Source organism: Apium graveolens, chromosome 6 (genome assembly GCF_009905375.1).
Source record: "Apium graveolens cultivar Ventura chromosome 6, ASM990537v1, whole genome shotgun sequence".
Taxonomy (NCBI): Eukaryota; Viridiplantae; Streptophyta; class Magnoliopsida; order Apiales; family Apiaceae; genus Apium; species Apium graveolens.
Window position 1 is genome coordinate 34,546,401 of NC_133652.1, and position 19,354 is coordinate 34,565,754.

General features: G+C 32.6%; 2 protein-coding genes and 1 long non-coding RNA gene across 3 annotated transcripts; all 3 read left to right on the forward strand.

Annotated features, from left to right (window-relative positions):
* Nucleotides 1-2,234: 2,234 nt before the first annotated feature.
* Nucleotides 2,235-3,565, forward strand: LOC141668875 (uncharacterized). The gene is made up of 3 exons (XR_012553248.1): nt 2,235-2,566; nt 2,718-2,908; nt 3,008-3,565. It is a non-coding gene; the product is annotated as an uncharacterized LOC141668875 (long non-coding RNA).
* A 548-nt stretch (nt 3,566-4,113) lies between these two features.
* LOC141664879 (F-box/FBD/LRR-repeat protein At1g13570-like) lies at nt 4,114-7,425 on the forward strand. Its single transcript, XM_074470836.1, has 5 exons — nt 4,114-4,140; nt 5,130-5,279; nt 5,534-6,310; nt 6,575-6,727; nt 6,859-7,425. Exons 1-5 carry the CDS (start codon nt 4,114-4,116, stop codon nt 7,153-7,155), a joined length of 1,404 nt encoding a protein of 467 aa, XP_074326937.1. The 3' UTR covers nt 7,156-7,425.
* Nucleotides 7,426-8,748: 1,323 nt separating this feature from the next.
* LOC141664880 (F-box/FBD/LRR-repeat protein At1g13570-like) lies at nt 8,749-10,364 on the forward strand. Its single transcript, XM_074470838.1, has 4 exons — nt 8,749-9,252; nt 9,427-9,582; nt 9,799-9,834; nt 9,921-10,364. The coding sequence occupies exons 1-4, from the start codon at nt 8,749-8,751 to the stop codon at nt 10,179-10,181; spliced, it is 957 nt and encodes a 318-aa protein (XP_074326939.1). The 3' UTR covers nt 10,182-10,364.
* Nucleotides 10,365-19,354: the final 8,990 nt, after the last annotated feature.

A 19,354-nucleotide genomic window follows, 5' to 3' on the forward strand; every position in this document is an offset into this window, starting at 1 on the left:
GTGGTAAAGCAGATTGAAATCTAAGAACCCTTGCAAGTTCAAGCAAATGTTTGTGTTTACGTTCCACCCTTGCATTTTGTTGGGGAGTATATGTGCAGGATTTTTGATGTAGAATACCATGGTTGGCAAGAAAAGAAGAGAAGTTGGAGTTAACAAACTCACTCCCATTATCAGTGCGAATAGATTTAATGGAAGTATGGAAGTGATTTGTGACATAGGTTACAAACGACTGAAATTTTTGAAAAATATGATGTTTACTAGGGATGAGAAAAGTCCAGGTGGTTCTGCTACAATCATCAAGAATTGTCAGGAAATATTTGCATCCCTGAGTAGTGTTGATATGATATGGCCCCCAAACATCCATATGAACCAGAGAAAATAAGGTTTCAGCTTGAGAAAGACTGTGTGAAAAACTAAGCATTGTTTGTTTGGAAAGTGGACAAAGAGGGCAATATTTATTACATGATGCAAGAACTGGAATACCAGAAATGTGTGCTAGAACAGAATTAGGGGCATGTCCTAACCTAAGATGCCACAATTTAGAGCAAGAAGAAGAAACAGATACTGAATTTGAACAACAGATATTTACAGACTGTGAAATAGCTGCAGAATTACCAGCTTTATTGACAACAGGAAAATTATTTTGTTTTGAGGTTTGAGTAAGGAAGTAAAGACCTCCTTGTTCAGCACCAGTTGCCAGGGGTATCACCTGGTGCTGGTCCTGAAAAATACAATGATTATGTGAGAATTGTACTGTGATACCAGAATCATGTGTTAACTTGCTAATGGACAAAAGATTACAACTGAAATCAGGAACATAAAGAACATTGTCTAAAGTGATATCTGTTGTAAGATGAACAGACCCCACTTGATCAACTTTGACAATGTGACTGTTTGGTAAAGCAACATGAATAGGTTGTATAAGATGAGACATGTGTGAAAACAATATTTTATCATAACACATATGATGTGATGCACCTGTATCTACAACCCATGTAAATCTTTGATGCAAAGTAGAATAAGACATCATAGAACAAGCCAAACCTGCCATGGTATTACCAATATGATCCTCTGGTGTTGAGCATGATTTATTGTTGGAATTATTACCCATCATGAGACTCATGAAATTAGCCATCTGAGCTACTTGCTGCTGTAACTGATCAAGTTGCATTTGAGAACCAGTAGGACTAGTAGATACAGTAGAATTATTTCCAGGAACAGTAGTGGCTTGCATAGCTTGAGAATAAACTTTTGAACCTGGAACAGAATTGCTCCCTGAAAACTTTCCTCTACCTCTTCCTTTTGGAGGATATCCAATCAATTTGAAGCACTGTTCCTTTGTATGTCCTTCTTTATGACAATAATTGCATCTCAAACTAGATTTCTTCCCTGAAAAACTAGTTACATTTCCAGATCCCTCACCTTGGAAATTATTATAAGATCTTCCAGAAGATTGCTCACGCTTGACATTAGCAATGAAGGAATTAAGAACAGTAGGACCTTGTCTCTGTCTCTCTTCTTGCTTAATGAGAGAAAATGCTTGAGCTATAGAAGGTAGTGGAGTCATCATCAATATCTGTCCCCTTGCGGCGGAAAAGCTTTCATTTAACCCCATTAGAAACTGCAGAAGTTTCTTTCTCTGCTCCCTCTCTTCTTGAAACTTGTGAGATTCACACTACCTTAAGATGTTAGAGGAAGGCCCCAATAAGATCATATATTTAACACTCTCCCTCACTCGAAAGCCCATTTATGGGTCGAAGAGTGGAACACCGGCACCCATCTTTGGGGTATCAATTGCCTTTAGTGTCCACATTAAATTGTGAGAATGTTGGGGGTGGCTGGGAATCGAACCTTAGTTCTCCCGTCAGCCTAAGCTCTGATACCATATTAACTTCTACTGAATCGATATGTGCAAACATGTATGTATGCTAAAGATAGAAGAAGACAGAGTATATTGCAACATTACACCAAAAGAAATGTATCTATTCTTGTTACAGTGAAAAGAAGTTCTCTAGGTATTTATACAAGAAGTAAACTATATCACAGCTAGCATTCTCTCTAACTGAATCTGTTATAAGCATAAGGTCTTGTTTGGATAAATGGTATCTTCAATTTATTACTAACTAAACCCTTGACTAAGGTCAAGTCATTAGTCTCATCACTTTCAAGGAAAGATATAAAAGAGTTGGTTCTGAATTTATACGGATACAATTGGCCGTGCAATGACCAAAGGTTTCACCTACCTTCTTGTATATTTACTTGTCAGAAACTGACCAAACTGAAGCTTCATGGGTTTGATGTGAAACCTCCTTTAGGATTTCAAGGCTTTCCATGTTTGAAGTGCCTTAACCTATCTGCTGGCCCATTTACTCTTCAGGCCATCGAAAACCTTATTTCAGGTTGCCCTCTTCTTGTGAAGTTTGTATGTACAAATGCAGCTGATACTCTAGCTTTGACCGTTCATGCTCCAAATCTGAAACATCTTACTTTGAATGGGTTCTTTACAAACTTATATTTGGAGCATACTCCACTTCTGGTTGTTTTGAGCATAGACTTCTTTGGACGGGTAATTGTACTAAAGTAGTGTTTCCACTTTCTAATAAACTCAATTGATTAGGCTAAGTGTTATGGTTGGTCATCTTCTCTAACCTCGTGTTTGAGTTCACAATGGATGTGCTCTTTTTGTATGCTTACTCTCTGTTGTCCCTTTTGCCCAGGATTGGAAAAGTAACGTCCTTAAGAAAGTTCCAGTTACATGTGATTGTCTGAAGTTCATTGAACTTCAAGGCTTAAGTTATGACAAGATGAATAATGTGTTTGGTGTTCTTTACTTGATTCTGCAGTCCCCTAATCTACAAGAGCTACAAATTGAAGGAAGTCATGCGTCGTGTTTTTATTCTGTGCACATGTACATGTCCATTGTTATGTACTTGGGTCTTTGTAATATTATTATTCTTTTATCAGTCTTTAGTTATTGAGTATTCCTTAAATTCTTTTGATCACATAGGCTTCAAGTTTTGATGATAAAGCTGCTAATTTGGATTTCTGGAAGAACGAGTGTCCTTCTAATTTCACACTCAAGCACCTTAAAAGAGTAAAGATGTCACGTGTGTCAGACGGAAACTGCATGGAATTTCTCAAATTTGTGCTTGGATGTTCTCCTTTGCTTGAAGTGATGAGCGTTTCACCTTGGGAGAATTGCATTGAAAAAATGAACATGGCGAATGAAGTGCTGCACTTCAGACGAGCTTCTCCAAAAGTTGATATAAGATTCTTTGACTAGTCGTCTTATGCTGGACATATCTCAACTCTCAAGCTTTGTTTTCCTTTGTTCTTTAATGCTTTATTTTGTTAGCTCTCAGAATTTTAATTGTAGAAGAAATCTAAACATGAAAACACTGAGGGTTTTGCAAATTGTTGGTTCTACAAGACTTTGAATAGGATGTATTACTATATTACCGGATCCTTCTTTGCTCCTCTCCTCATTCACAAACGAGGGAGTAATTTTTACCTAATCTTGTCTTTGTATGTTATGCAGCATCAAGTAATAACTAATAAAGTTTGCCTGTTTTGGTTCTATTAATAGATGATAATTGTATAACTTACAGTTCAGAACGAAGATAGTGCTAGTTATTCAACTGTGTTGGATTTAAGGTAGATGAGAAAAAATGGTTTTAGTGAGAAAAAATGGTTTGTAATTTTGAAGTTTTAATACAAAATTCATTTTTTTGATGTAACTAGTTTATAGCCCGTGCTTTGAAATTTTAAAAATTATTTAATAAAATAAATAAATAAATTTATAATTAAAATTGAATAATATAATTTTGAAAGATTAAGTTATCTATATAATAAGTGTATTGTATCTACATATTATAATAAATTTATTTAAGAACTATTTCATTACATAAGTTATTTTTATGTTATATGTTTTTTGAAATTATTTCTATAAATAGATCTGTCAAAATTTAAAGTTTAGTTCAAATTTGTATTAAAAACTTACCATAAATAACATAATTTATATTTAAAATTGTATTGCAAAGTTTCTATAATTAAAATGGGTCATAATAAATATATGGATTTTTTATAAACCTAATATGGATACCAAACGTAAAAATGGATAGTCCACTGGGTCATATTAAAGTTAAAAATTATATCCGAACCAAAATATGGATACCAAATCTTAGTAAAGGGTTATCCAGTAATTTATAATATATAGATTTTAAAAAAATGGATATTTTCTAGAGGAGGAATTAAGTATATATCAGACAAAATACTTTGTATAATTAGTTACAGTAGACTAGTAGTATCGTATGGCACCCAAAACTTTTTTCCTTCGGAAGTTTAAAGAAAATAGTAATAATAAGTAAAATAGAAGGAAACAACCAATTGTGTTGATATCACTATCTTATCCGGCGTTTTAAAAATCGGCCGATTAATAAAAATCGACCGAAATCGATTAATCGGCCGGTTAATCGAAGTTCGGACGGGTCCCGTCTCGATTAATCATTAATTGAGTCAAAGTACGGTTTTTTAAAAAATCGGTGGGCAGTTCGGGAATAATCGGTCGATTCGGGTCAAAAATTGATCAAAGTTTGAAATTAATTAAAAAATATTTTTTAAGAAAAACTTAAGTTGTTTTGAAAATAATAATTGATAATTAATAATAATAATATTTTAAATCCTAAGGTTTGAACTAGTATGTAGTAATTTTCTAACTACCAAGTAGTGACCATTAAATAGTCAGTAGTAATTAATTAATATAAATTACTTAAATATCAATTATTGACTAGTGATGATGATTTTTTTTTGTAAATTTTATCATTTAAATATCAATATTGGATTAATGATTTGTAATTTTATTTTTGTAAATCATATATAAGGTTAGTGACATTTAAATAGAATTATTTATTATTACTTATTAAATAAATATATTTCGACTGATACTTAGATTAATCAATCAAATTAATCACCGATTATCCGATTTTCCGATTAATTACTGAAGAATCTTTTCACTGAATAATTCCTATTTCCGCTTTTTAGAACACTCATCTTGTCCCTAAAAATTCTGTAATACAAAATTTACAATACTTTATTATTATGCTTATAATAAATTTTTATAATTTTGACAGATACAATACAAATATGTCAAATTTTATGAGGGTAACCAATCCAACAGCTTACTTGAGAAGCTTGTACAAGAACTCCCCAAGTGCACGTGCAAAGAAGCACTTCGTAGCTGTCTCCTGGCTCTCTTGCATACAAGCAAGCTTGGTTTCTGGGTTAGTACCCCTTAATTATCGCTCCTTTTTTTTTTTTTAATTAGCTTGGTTAAATGGTTTTGATTTGCCAATATTTATATTGGAATTTATAATTTTAACATACACAAGTAACAATATACATATTTAAGGTTGATTATAATTTATGGGTTTTTTGGGCACATAATAGAAAACCCGAAAACCCGAAAATCGATTTCAGACTCACAATTTATTGGAATGATTCTTGACTCACAATTTGTGCATTTCCTAATATCTAGGAATATGAAAGGGGTAAAGTCTCAAGGAAGGATTATGTAAGTTATCTGCCTGAAAACATTATAGATACCATCCTAACCAAAGTGCCGATAAGAGATGCTGTAAGAACCAGCATTTTGTCTACCAAGTGGAGGTTTCTATGGTCTACCATGACGCAACTCGTATTTGATGAAAATTGTGTGCCTCCACCTTTTACTCTGGAAAAATCTGTGTTTGATGATGGGTTTCTAGATATTATTGAGCAGCCCATGGGCAGAAAAACTGTTGCCGAAAGATTCGAAAACTTTGTCTTGCACTTTCTTTTACTCCATCATGGCCCTGTTCAGAAGTGCATAATATCTACTTCATACTTGAGACGTTCTGCTGATATAGGGCAATGGCTACTTGTCCTATCAAGGAAAGATATTAAAGAGTTGGTTCTTGGCCATTCAAGTCAAACACAGTTGTTCCACGCACCTTCTCACCTTTTTTCTTGTCATCAATTGACTAGCTTGAAGCTTTTTCGGTTTGAACTGAAACGTCCTCCTTCTAAATTTCAAGGATTTCCATGTTTGAAGAACTTTTCCCTAGTTAGGGGCAAGGTTACTCTTGAGGTTATTGAGAAGCTTATTTCAGGTTGCCCTCTTCTTGAAAAGTTTGAATTTATTGATATGGACAACCTAGCTTTTACCATCCGTGCCCCAAATCTGAAATATCTTGTGTTGGGCGGGAAGTTTAAAGACGTGTATCTTGAGCATGCTCCCCTTCTAACTGCTATAACCATAAGGTCCTTTCCAGAGGTAAAAGGCCTAAGTATATTTTTATTTGCTTCTATGAACCTGAAAAATTGGGAAAAGGTACTGCAATGTTGTGTATGTTTGATATGAGTGGAATTGGGAGGGTTGGAATTAAAATGTTACTATTTTTTGGGTAAATGTATAGTTATCTTTTGATTCCATTCCATTTAATCACCCAAACTGATGATTATTGTTTTTTGTCTTCCTTGATATTCTCTGCGATGTTTTTGCACGTTCACTCTTTTTTCTGTTGTGTCTTCTGCTCAGGTTTGGAATGGTAAAATTGTTAACAGAATCCCGGTTACCTATGATTGTCTAAAGTTTATTAATATCGAGAGAATCAATCATGTACAGAGTGAATTGGTGTGTCTTCTACACTTTCTTTTGCAGACTCTAAACCTGGAAAAACTGCAGATCTCAGTAAGTTACATGTCCAAATTGTTTTTGTACACTATAACCTGTTAATGGTTCATCGTTACAGACTTTGGGTTTTGTTTCGTATTATCTTATAATCCTTCCGTTATCTTGATGTCTGTATTTCGATCACATAGGCTGCACCAGTCCGGTCATGTGATTATCATCAAGCTGCTGGTTTTGGTTTTTGGGAGGAAAAATGCCCTCTTGATTTCACATTCGAGCACCTTAAAGTAGTAAAAATGTCAGAAATATGCAGCAGACATGACTTGGAATTTCTCAAATTTGTGCTTGGACATCCTCCGGTTCTTGAGATGATGAGCATCTCAACTAATCATGAAGAAGTACATATGGGATTAGGAATAAGGGAAGTGGTGAATGAAGTGCTGCGTCTTCAACGAGCTTCTCCAAAAGTTGTAATAAACTTCTTTTGACCAGTCATCTTATCAAATGTAGTGCCTTTAGTTTCCCAGCTTTGTTCTTAGGTGCTTTATTTGCGAGCTCTTAGCTTTTGCAGAATGTGGGTTCTGGGTTTTATGAGACTTTGAAAGGAGTGATATGTAGACTATGTAGTTGTGTTTTGAAGAGATGTATAAGCCTTTTTAATTTATTGAATGACACCTGAAGGCTTTAGAAATCTGTGCAAGAGAATTGGTTGCAGGTTGCATCCCCTGTATTATTATTAATACTACTTTCTCTTTTTAAAACTTTCTTTTGAGCAAATTTTTCCAAGTAAATGTTGGTGATTCTGATACCTACTTCTATAACATCTTCGGATAAGAGTTGCATAACCATCATTGAATGAAGTATCCTAGCAGGGAAAAGCACCATCATTGAAGTAATTGAGATCAATAGATTAACTAACAATTTTTAAAAGGGCAGAACTAGATCATGTGGTACTGAAACAGAAGCAGTTGAAATCTGCATTACCCATTTCCCCTGGGCAAGGGCAGCAACTAAGTGACTGCAACGTTAAGCTCACACTAACATATCTACCCATTTATATATACATGGTTTCATTTGACTTTGGAGTGGTTAAAATTGATCAATTGTTAATCAAAAATTAAGAACTATTACTTTTTAATTATGTCAAAAAACTGAATATTATATTGTAAAATAGACTAAAATTTGAGATGATGTTCCTATGCCTGCGGTAAAAATCAGAAACAAAAAATGAGAAAGGAAAAAAGATTTTTTTGAGAATTAGTAGGGGAATTAAAATTAAACATATATTAATAATTTAATTAATTAATTCGACTATTTAAACATCTGGTTGAAGTTCGGGCTTCGGAATTACTACGGAGTGTTTATTACTTTTCCATATAGTCTTGACTTTTCAGGTTCGTTCTATCTACTTGTTTCAGATTTTCAGTCTCTCGCACATTGCATGCCAAGACTTACAGCTTCAGTTGCTCTCTGTATTTTATTTTCTTTATGTTTTCCATATTAGAGATCTTATTAATCGATCCGTTATTTTAAAAGTTTTCATATATGCTTATTTTTGGGTTCGTAGGTTTAGATTTTTTATAACATAACTGGATCGGGTATATTTGAGGCCATTATCTGTTCTGAGCCTTCAGGGCTTTCCCTGGTTATTATTTTTATGTATGAAGCTCTGAATCACAGGGCCTTTTGATATGAATTATTTGGTGCCCTAAACTATTAACTTTGGACTTCGTCATCTTTTTAATTTATTTTTTTAATTTATTGCACTTCGTAGGAAACACTAATGGCATTGTGGATACAGTAGTATATATTTTTGTATTATTATTAAAACTGGATGATTCTAAAAACAATTTCTGACTCGTGTTTTCCAGGCTTTTTTAGGGATCCAACATGAGTAAATTGACTAAATTTTCAAGTGAGGATGTTATCAGTGATCTGCCTGATAGCATTATTGATTCCATTCTAACAAAGCTGCCAATACAGGATGCTGTAAGAACCAGCATTCTGTCTAGCAAGTGGAAGTATCATTGGACAACCACGACACAACTTGTATTTGATGAAAAGAGATTGAAGACTTCATCATGCGGTTTCTTTTACTTCATGATGGTCCTATTCAAAAGTTCAAACTATCCACATCGCGCATGAAAAAATCTACCGCTATTGATCAATGGCTACGTGTCATTTCAAGGAAAGATCTAAAGGAGGTAGTTCTTGATGTATACGGGGATGAATGGCGGTGGGAGAAGCCAAGAATTTCTGTGCCTCGTATTATATTTTCTTTTCAAAAGTTGACCAGATTAACGCTTTTTGCATTTACAGTCAAGCCTCCTTTAGAATTTCAAGGGTTTCCATTTCTGAAGTACCTTGAGCTACATTGTGGCGTTACAATCACTCGTGAGGTCATTGAAGACCTTGTTTCAGGTTGCCCTCTTCTTGAAGAGTTTAAATTTGATAATATGGACAAGCTAGCTTTGACTGTTCGTTCCCCGAATCTGAAGTATCTCACTCTGGGTGGAAGTCTTGAAGACTTGTATTTAGAGCATGTCCCACTTGTGGTTGCTATTAGTATATACTTCTATCCATTGGTAAAGCGCTAATTTTGTTTTCACTCTGCTCTTAATGAAACATAATAGATAGGGAAAAGATGTTATTTTTTCTTTTCTCTAAATACGGTGTTATTGTTTTCCCTATTCTCTATATTTCTTTTTGTGTTTAGCTCTTTTTGTACTCACTCTCCTTGTGATGTCTGTTTTGCCCAGGCTTGGAGAGGTGATATCCTCATGAAGGTTCCAGTTACATATGAATATCTAAAGTTCATTGAAATTAGAAAAATGGATTATCAAGACATGGATAAAGTGTTGTATGTTGTTCACTTGCTTTTACAGTCCCCTAATCTACAAGAACTTCAAATCTCAGTAAGTCGCATTGTATGTCCTGGTAATTTTTATATTGTTTTATGAGTAATAAATGCATATTATTAGATGATACAAATAATATTGTATTATACTTTTGAATAAATATGCGAGTAAAATTATCCTTTATTGTTTTTACACCGAATATAATAATAGTATACATCTCAATATGACGAAAAGGTGAATGATATGTTGTACGTTCTTCACTTGGTTTTGCAGTCCCCTGATCTTTTTGAAGAAGCACATTATATAAAAGTAAGTCACATAACGTGCTATGTTTTGGTCTTTGTTTTTTATATTTCTATTAGCCTTCGCTTATCTAGTCTCCCTTTTTATCACAGGCTAATGGTGATGCACCCGATCCTCCTCATTACAAAACTGCAGATTTGAACATTTGGGAGAGGAATTGTCCTTCTGATTTCACATTTAAATGTCTTAAATCAGTAAAGTTGTCATACATTGCCACAAAATATGACCTGGAATTTGTCAAATTTGTGCTTGTTCGTTCTCCACTGCTGGAAGTGATTAGCATTTCACCTCATGATGATGAATTTGGTGGCGGAGCCATGGATATGGTGAATGAAGTGCTGCGTTTTCAATAAGCTTCTCCAGAAGTTAAAATAAATTTCTTTAAATAGTCATGTTATGCATATTTCATGCTGCTTGAAAACTACCATCAGTTTTTGAGCAATGTATGGATTCTCAAAGACTTTGACCAGGATTTATTGGTATATTACTAGGTCATTTTCTCATTTCTCATGTGATGTGCAACAAATGAGTTTTTTTTGTCAATGGTGTATTTTTCATTTAAATAAAATCTCGAATTGAATCCCAAATTGATAGCTTAGGGGTCATTTGTTAAATCTGAACAATATTTTCTGAATGGTTAAAATTCTGAATGAATGTTAAATCTGAATGCTGAATAGTTGATATTGTTTGATAACTATATTTTCAAGTTGTCTGAACTGTGATATTTACTTATTTTATTTATAAAATATTATTTATGTTTTTAGGATATATATTAAAAATGGCTACATGATGTAAACAAAATATATTTTTAATAAAATTTGTACATATATCTTTTAAAGTAATAAAATTACTTTTGAAAAATAAATTAATAATTTAAAAAGTTCCCGAACAAAAATGTAATACATATACTACAATTCTTTCGGTTAATTAAATAATGTAAAGTAAATAAATAATTGTATATGAAAATCTAAATTTGAAAAACAATGTTTTATTTGAAATCTAAATAATGATAATAAATATAATATGTATGTGTATATAAAAAAGCCAGGATAATGGTGAGTTGCAAAATGAATAAAAGGTCATGCGTACCATCCAAATAGAATTTGCAGGGGCAGTCGTCCAGCATGCGTTCAGACAAATTGGTTTGTTCAAATTTTAAAAATAACATTTAAACGATGTTTCATCCAATCCAGATTTTTTCAATAAGGCGTTATCAAATGACCACTTAGTGTGAGTTTTTTCATGCAATTATACATTAATAATCCATTTTCTAATATATCCTGTCTTTCGTGCTTTGATGTCCTTTCGCACCTATATTGTGTTGAAAGGATATCTATGAGATCCTTTCGCACCTATGTTGTGTTGAAAAAAATTTCTATGAAATCTGGTCGATTGCATAAAATTTACTGTTTTTTGTGCATGTACAAGTGGTGGGAAGGTTTACTTGTTTTGTGTTCTACCAACCATACTTGTTTTGTGTTCTAGCATACGGTATAGAACTAACCATCTTTCCGGTGCAATTGGATAGTACAGGTGATTAAATGTTTATATTCTCGTCCTAGGTGATTTGCTCTTGCTCAATCATATAATTTTTTTGATAAGTTATATGGAGACCACATTTTTGTTGGATATTTAGAGACCACTTATGTTCTATAAATAAAATCTTACATAAAAAAATTACCAAACTTATTATTTTGTGAATCATGTTCTGCAAAAATTATTATTTTATTAAAAATCTTGAATATCATATATATATACTACATGTAGAATATTACAAAATGTTGTATTTTACTAAGCATGTTTAGTTTGCAGAACATTTGTTCAGATTGTAGAATATACACATTCTACTTATTAAATTTAAAGGATCTTCAACAATTTTAATGAATTAGTGATATTTCCATTTTAATGAATTAGTAAAATTTGTTGAACATACTTCACAAAATAATGTATTTTATAGTATTTTGATTGCAGAACATAGGTGATTTCCGAGGTCTCCGATAAAATAGTGGTCTCATCCTGACTATTTTAAAACATATATTTAATTGTAAAGTTATAAATCATATTTGCCAAAAAATACTATATATAAACCATGTTTGTCAAAGAAAAGTGCTAACTAGCTATAAGCAGGATGCTATTGTTGGGTTCCGAAGGCATAAAACACAGCGGATAAACGTAAATAAAACAAAAATTCGAAACCCAAAAACAGGATCTATGTATAATTATGGGCAGATTATGGAGATAACGAATCATACCTTTCAAGAGCTTAACTTTCACGAACTCAACGGAGATCCTACCTATCACGCTTTGTGTCTACCTCTCGGAGAAACACCTCTATGGTATCCACACGAGCACCTTCAAAAACGTCTCACGAACTTGACTACGGAATGGATGTACTAGCCTCCTTCTTGACGATCTGAATTGCCTCTGCCTCTCTTTGCTGTTAGGGTTTTCTAAAAAAACGTACAAGTCTCTTTAACCAATCATTATGTATTTATAATGGCTGATTAAAAAGGCCCATAACAGCAAATCCCAACCCTAGTAGGTATTGGATTAAATAATAAAAACGAATTTCTATTATTTAATTAATAACTAAGTCATACTTAATTATTATGGGCAAAAACATTCCTTTTAATTCGAATTTATATTATCTCAATTAAGTCTTACTTAATTATAATAAAATACAAATAATCATCAATTAATTTAAATCCATAATTTAAATTAATTAAGTGCTCTATTTGTGCGACCCTATAGGTTATTATTTAATTGACAATAATTTTATTCTCTAATAAAATTATAAACAATGAGCGGTATCTAGTAATACATCATTGTTACCCAATTAAACAATAATTAAATCGTGATTAGATAAAACCTTTCGTGATTAATGTTTTTTCGTGTAATATAATCCCTTTAACCATACATATTATAGATTAAACTCGAGGCATGTATTTAGTCATCCTCTTCAACATTTAATCCGGGTTTACTTGATCCATGAGTAGATTATCAAGAAAAATCATTATTTGAGCATGACCATGCTTTTATAATCTCACTCAATCAAGAGGCCAATAATATCTCTCCTAATTATAGGAGGGTTAAATCCTTTATCTATCATTCATATTTCTCATACGACTCATGATATACCCGATGTCCACTTTTATCATCACCCTATCAAAAGTAACTTTTAATGTAGTCAAAGTATATTAATCCTCGTATAGAAATATAATGATTTCAAGTCAAAGGATCGTTACACCATTATCACTGTGAATCTTTCTTATGACTTTATTAAACATGAAGAATCTCACTGTGGGTCTGTCCAGTACCATGTACTCTCACATGTACCTATGTATTGACTTTAGTATCCCCATACTTATAACCAATGAGATGTGGTTATCTTGTCAAACAACATACTAGTCTATGGATGTATTATTATTGTCCTATATAATAATACCCGACTAGGGACCTTTAAGAATATGATATATTATATAATCTCAAGTTCAAGTCATGTAATTAAACTATACAATTTGTATCATGATTCTAAGGACATTTATTATGCTAACAAAATATCGCAGTAATTAAGGTCATAATAAATACATTTATTGAATGATCAACTGACATAAAGATTTAAAAGAATAATGTATTGCCTCTAGGGCACCTACACTAAGAGCATATGCACCGCTCAACTTTAAAAATTGATTCAAGATCTTTTTCAATGTTTTGCTGTCAGGTGAGTATGCAGCGCACTAAAAATTACTCCTTCAATTATCAATGGTCCACTAATTCAGCAAACATCCCGTTGATTTTCGCTAGAGTGTCCAACGACCATTAATCCGTGGGACCCTCATATTTTGCACTCCTTTTCTTGTACAATGCCTATATTTTTGCTATTATGTTTTTAATTCATTTATGTTCTATGTTTTTTAATTTTAATTTTGTTTGTTACTTTTGAATTCAATAAAATAAAACGATCCAACAATATTCAATAAACTGCTCCTATAAATCTAGATCAAGACACGTGTCATAATGTGATTCAACGAAAATCTTATCAAAAATTTAAATTTATCCACAATCTTATCAAAAATCTAAAATGATCCAACAATATATTATTGGATATTATTTGTGGGACCATTAAATAATATGAAATTAAATTTATAATATATAGTATAATTATTTATTTAATGAATAGTAATTGATGAATTGATGGAGTTATTTGGGTGTATAAAAACTAAGGAAAAAAGTGAATTTAGCATGAATAGTAACCAACTCCATTGATTCAATTGATGAATTGATGACCCCGATGGGTGCATATGCTCTAACAACTATTATTAGGTAATGTAATACGGCGTAAATGGTCTCGTCTAAAATAGATTATTAAGTAAAATCAAAAATTTATTTAATTTGATCCTAAAATAGAATACAAATCATATATAATTTTTAGAAAACCTTCTACGCTTAAAACTTGAACAAAATAATCTTAAATTTGGTTTCTACTATAAATTTATTTTTCAAAATTTTCAAATAATTTGTTAAAAAAAATCATAATATTCTATTTTTTATTGAAGTTGGAATTTATTAATATACTGAACAGAAAATATAGATTATTATTCTCCCCGACGTTTTCACTTTATATATTACTGATGTCAAATCGTACGTTAGAAACAACGTTTACGTCTTATTTGGACTTACATAGAGTCTCTTGTGAAGTTTTTGAATTACCTTTAATCTCTGGTTAGTATTTACTTTATCATCTCCCTTTATTCTTTCTGAATATGTTAAGCAATTTGACCCTTTTATGTCTTTTGTGCTCGTACCTAATTGAGACTTTGAATCTTTTATCGCATATATGTAACGTGATGCAATTACATATGCTTTAAATTTATGTTGTTTATCATGGGAGTGATTTTACTTATAACTTTTATGCTTTTCTAGGGGATATTGTAATATAGCTATGATGGGTAAGTGTTCAAGGAAGGATAACATTAGTGATCTCCCGCAAAACATTATCGAAAAAATCCTAACAAAAATCCCGATTAGGGATGCTGTCAAAACCAGCATCCTGTCTCAATCGTGGAGGTATCGATGGACGACCATGACTCAACTCATATTTAAAGAAGATCCTAGGGTACTTCTGATGATCGAGACACTGCTGAGAAAAAACTCGCAAACTTTGTCACAATATTTCTTTTACTTCACGACGGCCCTATTCATAAGTTCAAAGTAACTAGTTCATACTATAGTAGGTCTACTGATATCGATCAATAGCTTCGTGTCATATCAAAGAAAGATCTAGAAGAGTTACTTCTTGGTGAAAATTGGGTCTGTATGAATAGGATGTGCACACCTTCTCATGTATTTTCTTGTCTACAGCTGACAAGATTGAGGCTTTGCAAGTTTCTACTGAAACCTCCTTCAAAATTTCAAGGTTTTCCCTGTTTGAAGTACCTTAACCTATTACATTGCACAGTTGCTCCAGAGGTTATTGAAAACCTTCTTTCAAGTTGTCCTCTTCTTGAGAAATTTAAACTAATAACTGCGGATGATCTAGCTTTGACCGTCCGTGCCCCAAATTTGAAGCATATTTTTGCAGCTGGATCCTTAATAGATGTATATCTTGAGAATACTCCACTTCTGGATTATTTATGCTTAATCTTTGAAAAGTTGTGATGATTTTATATCTTCTCTAATTTTTTCTCTGGGTTTTTAACTGATGCATTCTGTTTGTACACTCACCCTATTTTGCTGTCATGCTTCACAGTCTTGGAAAGATAATCTCCTTGTCAAAGTTCCGGTGACCTTTAACTCTCTAAAGATTATTGAACTTGAAGGCATAAATTTTGAAGAAATGAATGCAGTGTCATATGCTCTTCACTTAATTTTGCAATCCCCCAATCTACAAGAACTTCGAATCACAGTAAGTCACATGTCCTGTTATATTGTGTGCTATCTATCTAAGCAATATTATTTATTCTTGGTCTTTGTCTATTATTCTTTTATCAGTCTTTATTTAATCTTGTATCCCTTCTGATCACATAGGAGGAGATAGGAAGTTGTGCTCATTATAAAGCTCTGCTGGTTTAGATTTTTGGGAGAAACAGTGCCCTTCTGATTTCACATTCAAGCACCTTAAAATAGTAAAATTGTCGGAGGTGTCCAAGAAACATGATGTAGAATTTCTAAAATTTGTGCTTGAACGTTCTCCGGTCCTGAAGTTGGTGAGTGTTTCATTCCCTCATAATGTTAGGGGAAGAATGAAAATGGTAAATGAAGTGCTGCGTGTTGGACGAGTTTCTCCTAATGTTGAAATAAGATTCTTGGACCCCTGGTGAAGTGCTGCATGTTGCCATGTTCTTGTAGCCACACCTCCCTTTTCTTTGTTTTTTAGCTGATTTATGTTCCAGTTCTCTAATCCAATTGTTGAAAAATTCCAGTTCTTTAATCCAATTGTTGAAAAAATCAGCTTTTGTAGATTGTGGCTTCTGCAAGATATTTGAGTACAATCCAATTATGTTCACAAGTCCTTATTTCTTGTTTGCCTCTTTATACATCATGCAAGGGAGCATCTCCTCCTTTCTGTGAGAATATGTTCAAATTGTTATTTTTTTATTTTATATTTAATTCGGAAGAAAGAAGGATAATTAATAATGACATTATTATCACGTAATGTAGGATATCTCTAAAAATATCTGGATAATCACTTATCATAATTTACTTTATGTATATTTTATTTGATTAAAAATTCTTACTATATAAAGATAAAATGCTCTTAAAAAGGTTCCTTTTATAATTTAATAAGTTTATGTCATGTTTTTGAAATTTGAATCGACACTTCCTTTTTGTCTAAATAATTTTTTAATCCGCCGAACTCTCAATTTTTCTTTAGGTTTAACTTATGTTTCATGTATACCCACTAGAATGTAAATCAATTATTATTTGTCAATTGAAAATTAATTATTTAAGCATATTTAGTTTTTAATATGCAACTCTTTTTTTTTTTACTTTAAAAAGAGATATGTAACTCTTTCAAAAATATGTTCTTTAGATGTAAATTTTAGAGTTTAACTATTTTATCATGTTAAATCAATTTTTTATTTCTTCTACAAATCTTTTAGTTTGCAATACAGTTGAAGTAAATGAATATATAAGTAAAGGTAGAAAAATAATTTGGTTAAAGATATATTAATATCACTACCAATTTAAGATAAAGAAGAAATTATGAAAGTTTTTATTTATTAGTTTAATTATATTTTGATCCTTATGGTTTAAAACTCTGTAACAAATTGACTTTTTCTTTGTGTTAATTTAATATATCTTTATTTCAAAATAACTTTTTTTTAAATAAAAGTACTTGTTTTTATTCAATTGAATTAATGATCAACGCATCAAGAATACAATAACCTTGATTATCAACACTTGACATGAAATGTGTAATCCGTGCTAACACATGAGCCATTACATTAGCAGACCGAGACCGAGACCGAGACCGATGAACATATTCAAGTAGCACTTCATCATAGTGCTTAAATAAGTCTCTACAATATACCACAATGGAATGAAAATATGTATCTCTTTGAATTAGGGATTATAATTTGTACCGAACCGATAGATACCCGATCCGTACCGATCCGATCGGGTTTTACGAAACCCGAATATTTTGGTTTTGGATTCGGATTTGATTTTTAAATCCGAACCATTTTCGGGTCAGGTTTAAGGCATACCGTTTCGAATCCGACCCGAAAACCCGAAACCCATTCCGTTTTGACCCGAACCCGATCCAAAACCCGTGTTAATATATAAATAATAATTTACATTTTATAAGTAGTAAAATAATATATAATATAATATATTACTAATATTAGTACTAAAAAATTATACTTTTTACAAATTATTGCATTAAAGTCGTTTAAATATGTTTTTAGCAGAATGTTCAAACAAGTATACTTTAGGTCAAGATTGTTGCATTATTTCACCAACAATTTTATTCATACATGTATGATTCATTGTTTTCTCTAAACCCTCTAATTCAACCCAAAAATTTCAATATTGTCATATTTATGAGCACTTACCTCAAATCAGATCTTAGTAATTTTTTACTAGGATTTGTGCAAATTAAGGTGCAATTTGATAATGATTTACAAACCCGAACCCGAACCGAACCCGATGGGTTCGGGTTTAATGGTTCAGGTTTTTTTGGGTTCAGGTTTGACAAAAATAATCGTGTTCGGGTTTGGGTTTTGCTAAATCTGTTTCGACCAACCCGATTGTCTATCCCAACTTTAAATATTTTTGCACGCCTCTGCAATTTCTTTCGCATCCCTTTCGAACACACATCTTTTATAGCCTAATTTTTTGACCCATGATAAGGCTTCTTTAAGACCCATTGCTTCAACCTCTCTAGGACTGTACAGTGCTTGCAGATTATGATTTCGAGCCTGTACGAATTCACCATGAGCATATCTAATATCACCCCTACCCAATACTACCCCACTCTGTAAATACTGCAGCTTCAATGTTGACTTTTATCCAACCCTGCTGTTGTGGTCGATGCCATCCATGAGAGCTTCTAGTTGTTGCTACCATATGAGTCTTAACTGCCACACACCTCTGTTTCCATTCGTGCAACATACTCATTGCATTTCATTGAACGCCATACTCCGATACATTCACTTTATCCCATACCCACATGTTTCTGCGACTCCAGAGGTTCCAACAAACCATTAAAATCAATGCACAAGTATCTCGTGTGCAACTATCTACAAGCTGATGAATTATATCTGTAATATTACCCTCATACCTCATCGTACAAACTACATTCAACCCCATATTACTCCATACCTTTCTTGCAAAAGAGCAATAAAAAAGAACGTAAGTTGCATCTTCATTGTTTATTAAACACCAAGAACACTTATTATTAATCTGGACACGCTTCAAAATCAAAGCTACGACAGTTGGCAAGACACCACGACAGACCCGTCAAGTAAAATTAACCACCTTTACTGGTAACTCCAATGTCCATATTTTCCTCCAGAAAGATGCGTGCTCCCATTGCTGCACACCCTGCAATGCTTTATAACAGCTTTTAACAGAGAAGATACTTGAATTCTCCAAGTTCCAGAACCCTGAATCTTTATTATTCTGAGTTAAAATAGGTATACTTTTAATCAACTAATTATCCTTTTTATTAAAAATATCCTTCAGGATCTCGTCGTCCCATCGTTTGCTACCAGTCTCAATTAGATTAACCACTCGTATCTGCTCCAGCTCATGCGGCAACTCAGTAGTCAAAAAACTATCATTATTCCCGGGAAGCCATGGCACATGTCAGACACTTGTCTGTTCTCCATCTCCGATCTTTCTCCTACTCCCTTGTTTAACAATCTATTGTGCTGCAAGTATACTTCGCCACATATACGATAGATTTGCTCCTAGCTTAGCCTGTAAAAAGTCACATTTATAAAAATATTTTGCTTTCATAAGGCTTGTAACTAATGAATTCTGATTATTTAGCAACTGCCATCCTTGTTTTGCTAACATA

What these genes read in the sequence shown, in the direction of transcription:
- LOC141664879 (XM_074470836.1), top strand. Translation starts at nt 4,114, where the DNA reads ATGGATAGTCCACTGGGTCATATTAAA. An exon ending in GTCCACTGGGTCATATTAAA is followed by an intron (nt 4,141 to 5,129) that starts GTTAAAAATTAT and finishes TAATTTTGACAG; the next exon opens with ATACAATACAAATATGTCAA. An exon ending in TGGAAAAACTGCAGATCTCA is followed by an intron (nt 6,728 to 6,858) that starts GTAAGTTACATG and finishes TCGATCACATAG; the next exon opens with GCTGCACCAGTCCGGTCATG.
- LOC141664880 (XM_074470838.1), top strand. Translation starts at nt 8,749, where the DNA reads ATGCGGTTTCTTTTACTTCATGATGGTCCTATTCAAAAGTTCAAACTA. An exon ending in GTATATACTTCTATCCATTG is followed by an intron (nt 9,253 to 9,426) that starts GTAAAGCGCTAA and finishes TGTTTTGCCCAG; the next exon opens with GCTTGGAGAGGTGATATCCT. An exon ending in AAGAAGCACATTATATAAAA is followed by an intron (nt 9,835 to 9,920) that starts GTAAGTCACATA and finishes TTTTTATCACAG; the next exon opens with GCTAATGGTGATGCACCCGA.